Consider the following 6746-nt stretch of genomic DNA (forward strand, 5'->3'; position numbering starts at 1 on the left):
CCAGCTCCCCTCCCTGCACTGGCTCACCTCCCCACCCTACGGGGTCACCCCCACACTGCTGGGTCACCCCCACCCTGCGACTCACTCTCACCGTGCTGGGTCTGCTTACGGGAAACCAAACTCCTCCTGCCTCACCACAGCCTGCCCCAGCACAGGCCCCCTTTTCCTTCCCAGACAGCCTCACCTCCACTCCCACCCCTGCTCCTCTGGGCTCCTTCACACCCACACCAGGGACTGTGGCCTCTCCCCTGGGCCTCAGCCTTCTGCCCTCTCCCTCCTCACCCATCGTGACACTGGTGTCCCTGGAGTCCCAGGACCTCCACCTGGCCTCTCCTGGTTCCAGCCACCTGCTGCACACAACCCCGCACCCAGGCCCCTCGTTAGCTCTCAGCCCACAGTTCGCTCCAGGGGCAAATGGACAGCAGACCCTCCAAACAGAATCACAGTGGGAGCATGGGAGCTGCAGGGCTGGGCATGCTGGGGGGCAGGGAAGGTGGCCACGCTTCCATTGGGGTCTGAAAGATGAGAAGGTGCAGGAGGAATTGCAGTCCACGCGGAGGGACCGGCCACGGCCAAGGCCCTGAGTAAGGCTTGTCAAGTGCAGAACCAGACCCCGCTGGTCCTGAGGCCTGGGGGAGGAACATGGACCAGATTCCAGGGCCAGCAAGAAACAACCAGACGGTTTAAAACAGGGCTGCACCAGGGTCCCCTGGACCTTCAGACAATCTGTCTGCTTAGCTGTCACCTTGACTCTGCACTTATTGGCTGTGTGATCCTAGGTAAATGACTTAACCTCTCTGTGCCTGTTCCTTCAGGTCTCCTATCTGCAAAATGGAAATGATAATGTAGTCATTTAAATATAACAAGTCAAAACTCATTCATTCTGCCTAATAGCCCTAACAGACTTTATTACTCGCCTCCCAGGCAGGAAAGCTGAGACCCAGGGAGACAGGTGACTTGCCCAAGGTCTCGAGCTGGCTGCTATACCCAGGCCTCCTACCTCCTCCGTGCTCCTGCACACTGCCCATCCCTGCTGCTGAGGCCTAGTACTACCCCTGGCTGAGCCCCGCCAGCACGTGAGCCCGCAGCACCACGCGGCCCACCAGCACAAGCGAAAGGCTTGGAGAGACTGCAGAGGAGGCAGCTCTGGAGCCGGGATGGGGGAGGGAAGGGAGAGATGACTTGGCAGGGCCCAGGGGCACAGATGGCACCCTGGGAGGGGCACTAGCAGCTCCCTTCTCCAGACAGGGTTAGCCTCATCCTGGAGCCTCAGTCTGTCAGTTGTGGAATGTTGAATTCTGTTTCCAGGTGCCAGCTCAGGGTTCTCAGCAGCCGGGATGCCCTTCCAGAGGCTGAGACTCACCTGGCTAGTGCCCAGCCCGGCCTGCTAATCTAGCGCCCACAGGGGTGGGGGAGATCTGTGGCCCTCAGCCCTTTGCAGAAGTCTAGGTACCAGGCCTAGGGCGGCGCTGGTAGGTGCCTCCCAGGCCCTTCCTGCAAGACCACGTTCCCCACCCGGTTGGGTGGAGCTCTGCGGGCGGCCCACACCGCACGGTGGCCCGGCAAGGAGGGCTGGCGAGAGCGGCGACCGGCCAGCGCGTCCCTGGGCTCTTCAATGGAGCCCCTCTGGCTTCTCGGCTGGGCCTCGGGACCATCCCGGAGGCTCCCATCCCTACCCCGTCCCCGCCGCAGGTGGGACTCCTACCCCGTCCCCGCCGCAGTTGGGACTCGCCCCCAGTAATCCGGTCTTCTCCTTAGCTTCCTCGGGTGGTCCTGGGAGTGGGGGTGGGGAGACACTGGGGGAATAGTCCCGAGCCCCGAGCTCTTGGAGTAGGGGTGGTCTCCCCGCAGGGCCCGGCGCAGACACCGCGCTCACCCAGAAGACAATGTTGAAGCCAAACAGGAAGTATTTCCCACAGCAGCCGACCTCGGGATCCTGGAAGTGCTGGTGCTTGCCGGGCATAGTGAGCGGCCGCCCGCCGCCCCGGGAACCGGAGCCGGGGGCCGGGCCGCGTCGGCCCGGCCCCGCCTGCCCGGCAGGGACCGCCCCCGGCGCCCAGATCGCCTGCCTAGAGCCCGGCGTGACTCCTCGCAGCCCCGCCTCCGGGCCTGGCTCCGCCCCCGCCCTGGGCTCCGCCTCCTCGGCTCGACTCTCGGACCCCATCTTTGCTTCGCAGCCCCACTCTGGGCCCGGCTTCGCCCTCTAGCCCCACTGTCCCTAACCCCATAGTCCCTGCCCCACGGTTGGGCAGGGCCCGCCCCCGGGCAGCTCTGGCTCCGCCTTTGGCTTGAGTCTGTACGAGGCGAGGTCCCCAGAGTCTCTCAGTCCCGCAAGGGTCTCCTACGGGTGGCACTAGAAGCCCCGGATGTATAGAACCCTCAGCTCCCCAGTCCTGCAAATCTCAGTACCGGCCATGCTAGTCCCTGGCCTTGCTCTCAGAATTCATCCCTGGGGATGAGCAGCTGCTGCTCTGGTGAGCAGACGGGGAGGTGATTTAGACCCATTTGGGGTTCGGTTTGGTTTTGTTGTTTTAGGTTTTTGCTGTAGGGCTTCTGCAGTCTCTGGAGAGACAGAAGGAAAGTGAAAAATGCGCTCACTAGAAAGACAGAGACAGAGAGGAAGCAAAAAATCACCCCCCAGGGGGTAGGGCCATGCTACAATCTCTTCTCCTCCATTCTTCTCTGGGGATCTTGGGCACACACACACATGCACCGGGCATGAGTTTAAGCCACCGGGTCTGGGACTCAAACCACGGTCGACTACATGGGAGTCCAGTGACATAGCCATTACTCCAAATGCTGGTTCCCTGGCGTGATTTTTAAGCTGCCAGGTCCGGGACCCACACCATGGCCAGCCATGTGGGAGTCCAGAGCCTTAACCACCAGGCCGCCTGCTGCCCCCCCCTCCATGTGCAGGATGTTTTAATAGGTGGAATAGGCTTAGATTGTTGAACTCGGGAAATTCAGCACAACCTATACTGGCTCAGACGCAGGCCAGACATGGATCGGGTCTTGCAAATGCCATGCTTGCGGCTCCCTGCCTCCCAGCTGTGTTTGCCAAGGGCGTAAACCCCATTTCCCCACCCAGAGCCACTCAGGACAATTACCCTTTTCCCCATACCAGCTCGACTTCTAGTTGGGCTCCTCAGTACCTAAGCATCTTCCATGGGCCCTCCAGGGCAGAACAGTGCAGGCTGATTCGTAATTTTAAAGCCCTTCTTAAAAATAATTCTGACTGGGAACTAGCAGTTAGCGTAATGGCTATGTCGCTGGACTCCCACGTAGTCGACCACTGCGTCCCGGACCCGGTGGCTTAAAACTCACGCCGGGTGTGTGTGCGTGCGTGCCCAAGATCCCAAGAGGAGAATGGAGAAGGGATTGTGGCATGACCATCCCCCCTGGGGGGTGATTTCTCGCTTTCTGTCTCTATGTCTCTGTCTGTCTGGCGAGCGCACGCGCCCTATAGCAAAAAAACCTCTAAAAAAATAATTCTGATTTAAGGGGCCAGCAGTTGGCGTAATGGCTATGTTGCTGGACTCCCATGTAGTTGACCGCGATTCGAATCCCAGACCCAGTGGCTTAAACTCACACCAGGTGCTTGTGCGTGCATGCGTGCGTGCATGCTTGTGCATGCTTAAACTCACACCGTGTGCATGCGTGCATGCATGCCCAAGGTCCCGAGAGGAGAATGGAAAAGGAATTGTGGTGTGGCCATCCCCCCTGGGGGGTGATTTCTCACTTCCTCTCTCTGTCTCTCTTTCAGGTGAGCGCATGTGCCCTATAACAAAAACCTCTCCAAAAAAGTTTATTTCAGGACCAGCAGATGACGTAATGGTTACATTGCTAGACTCCCATGTAGTGGACCACAGTTCAAGTTCTGGATCTGGTGGCTTCAAACTAACATCGGGCATGTGTGTGCATACGCGCATGACCAAAATCCCAAGAGGTGAACGGAGAAGGGATTGCCCTGTGTCAGTGAGGCTGTGGTCCCCTAACCTTCCCACACTGTGATGGGGGCATCCCCTCGGGGGGGTGATTTCTCACTTCTGGTCTGTCTTTCCGGCCAGCGCACACGCACTATAGCAGAAACCTTTCTTAGAAGTAATAGCATGGGACCAGTAGATGGCGTGGTGGTTAAGGCGCTGGCTCCCGCATGGTCGAACCCAGACCTGGCGGCTTGCTTTTCCACTTTCTCTCTGTCCCTCTCTGGTCAAAATTAAAATAAAATAACTCTTTAAAATAATAATAGTAATAGTAATCCTGATTTCATTCAGAAGTATTTATTTAGAACAGGGACAGATGAGGTTACACTTCATGTTCAAGTTAATCCCTCTCCCAAAACCATAGTGAGGCCTAGACCACCCTCATCCTTCTCTTCTGGGGGCTGGGTCTTCCCAGTCATTCCACTTTAACCTGAGCAGGCCAGGCACCAAGGCCACGGTCACAGCTGAGCAGGTGGGAGCCTCACAGGCGTCCCTACATCACCCTGTGTCGGTGAGGGCGTATGGTCCCCTCACCCTCCTGCCCTGTGATGGGGGCATGCCTCCACTCCCCTTAACCTGTGGGTGGGTCCCAAAGTCCCACATTTGTAAGAGACAGCCCATAAAGGTCTTTAACAGAGTGTAACACCGAGAAGCCCCTCCGGGGCCTGAATCCAGCTCTTGGATGGTCAGTGGTCTTAACCCCCCTCCTCCAGAGCGGCAGAGTCGGCCCTCAGGCTGCCTCACCCCTTCCCAGGCTGTACAGAGTACGCTGCCATCTTCCCAGCTGCTCTCGGGCCCCTCCCGCAGGACCTACCCCACACCAGGGGAAACTGGAGACAGGTGTTTCCTCTACGCTGCTGCTGCCCTGGGGACCGGGAAAAGCCAGGTCCTCAGGCTGTCCCCCACCCAGCTACCCCTGGGCCCCAGAGCATGCTGAAGAGCGTTCATGTGCCCATGCACTCCAGGACAGGTGGGAATCGGCGTCTGCCCCTGCCCTGACCAGGACCATGGTGTGGCCAGCCTCTGCCTGCCCCCTGCCCCGGGAGCAGCGCAGGGTGGCTGCCCATGGGTGGGCGTGGCACCAGGGCTCACACCACAAACTTGTTCTTGGCCAGGGAGTTGCTCTTGGTGGCCGTGTCGGCGTGGGCCTGGTACCCGATGATTGTCTTCACAGAGAGGCCCAGCCGCTCCTTGTATACACGCCTGCGGGGGTTGGGAGCACAGAGCACATGACCCAGTGGTCAGCAGGGGACCGGAGGTAGCTAGGCCTGCCCCAGGTCCCGAGGCTGGTCCCAACAGTCTCTTCTGTGTATCTTACCCACAGGGAAACAAGAGCATGACGCTGAAAAGCAAATGAGAAGTGCTCCCGCTGGACAGGGCTTGAGATCTAGGTTCTAAACCTCTTACAAGGGTGAGAGAGCAGGGAGGGCTCAGCGGTCTCTCTCTCTCTCTCACTTTTTAAAGAGGTTTTTACCTTGGGGCACATGTACTTCCCAGAGAGAGACAGAGAGACAGAGAGGAAAAGTGAGAAATCACCCCTCAGGGGGGTTGGCCATGCCACCATCCCTTCTCCTCCACTCCCCTCCCAGGGCTTGGGCATGCATGCACACACACCAATGTGATTTTCAAGCCACCAAGTCTGGGATTCGAACCACATCCGGTTGTGTAGGAGTCCAACAACATAAGTGCTACGTCATCTGCAGACCCCCAGAGGTCTCTGTTGCAGGCCAAACACCCCTCCTCCTCCTCCCCAGAAGAGGCCCCACCCCACCCTGTGCCAGACACCTCACCCAATGTACAGCACGCCCGCCTGGTTCTCCGCCTCCATGGTCCACACGGCGAGCTTGTCCCCCTTGGCACGGACGTTGATGACAGCCCCGCACACCTCCCTGCTGTGTTCCGCAAAGCTCTCTCCGATCAGACACAGCAGCTGGGCAGGAGAGGTGAGGGTCTGCCCCTGCTGTCCTGAGGCCAAGGCCACCCCAGCCCTCCCAGCTCCCACTCACTGTCTCCAGCCACAGGTGGTCCAGCTCGCTGTGACGGCGCTGCTTGGCCAGGCTGACCAGCCAGCGGCCACCCCGCTTGTTTCTGCTGTCCTCCCACATGGGCCGGATGCCGTCCTGCAAGGCAGGAGGGCAAGTCGGCTGCCTCCCTTTATCCAGGGCACGTGGGCACCGACCAGCTCCCCAGCCTTTCCTGCCCTCTGCCTGGGCCTGAAACAGGGCAGGTTCTCTCTTACCGCCATCCCTTCGCACAGGCAGGTCCCACCCCCAGCCACTCAGCCCGCCAGGCAGACCTCTCCCGGCTCCACGGCCCTGAGCCTCATGGTCACCATGGAAGGGCTCGTGCTTGGTGTGTTTGTCCTTACAGAGCCAAGCTCCTTGAGAGGAGAGTGCAAGCGAGCAACCAGGGCAGCCCCTTCTCCAGGCAAGGGTAGACATTCCAGGACTGCTCAGTGCTCCCCAAGCCTTGCTGGGCGGAGGGCACTGGTGACGTCTAGACCCTGAGCGGAGCCTCCGATACTGGGCCTGAATGTCGATGAGGCATCCCCTCACGGTCCTGATGGCTGGCCTGCTTCCTGCTTCGGAGCCAGGTTGGAAACCTGGGCCTCCTAGGTAACCCCCGGAGGTAACTCCCCGCCCCAGCCTTAAATGCTCTCCACTCTCTGCGGTGCGGCTAGGCCTGAGCACTATGCCCCTTTCCTCCCGGGAGGAGTCCTACATCTGTGGAGAGGCTGTGTGTGCCCTGCATAGGGGCGGGGGG

The 6746-nt window shown here is 59.6% G+C and overlaps 2 protein-coding genes across 2 annotated transcripts in view; both read right to left on the bottom strand.

Moving 5' to 3' along the window:
• The window catches only part of TSPAN17 (tetraspanin 17), a gene marked incomplete at its 3' end in the record, with an annotated part of 25264 nt that extends 23249 nt beyond the window's left edge, over positions 1-2015 (bottom strand). Inside the window, 1 exon segment of the mRNA XM_014591761.2 lies at positions 1877-2015. Within this exon segment, the coding sequence (XP_014447247.1) occupies positions 1877-1963 (87 nt within the window).
• Positions 2016-4338: 2323 nt separating this feature from the next.
• EIF4E1B (eukaryotic translation initiation factor 4E family member 1B) lies at positions 4339-6180 on the bottom strand. The gene is made up of 3 exons (XM_027775932.1): positions 5990-6180; positions 5774-5913; positions 4339-5186 (listed from the first exon to the last, which is right to left on the bottom strand). The coding sequence occupies exons 1-3, from the start codon at positions 6086-6088 to the stop codon at positions 5072-5074; spliced, it is 354 nt and encodes a 117-aa protein (XP_027631733.1). The 5' UTR covers positions 6089-6180; the 3' UTR covers positions 4339-5071.
• Positions 6181-6746: the final 566 nt, after the last annotated feature.

The sequence above is a fragment of the Tupaia chinensis genome, unplaced genomic scaffold (assembly GCF_000334495.1).
Source record: "Tupaia chinensis unplaced genomic scaffold, TupChi_1.0 Scaffold000612_1, whole genome shotgun sequence".
In the NCBI taxonomy this organism is placed as follows: domain Eukaryota; kingdom Metazoa; phylum Chordata; class Mammalia; order Scandentia; family Tupaiidae; genus Tupaia; species Tupaia belangeri.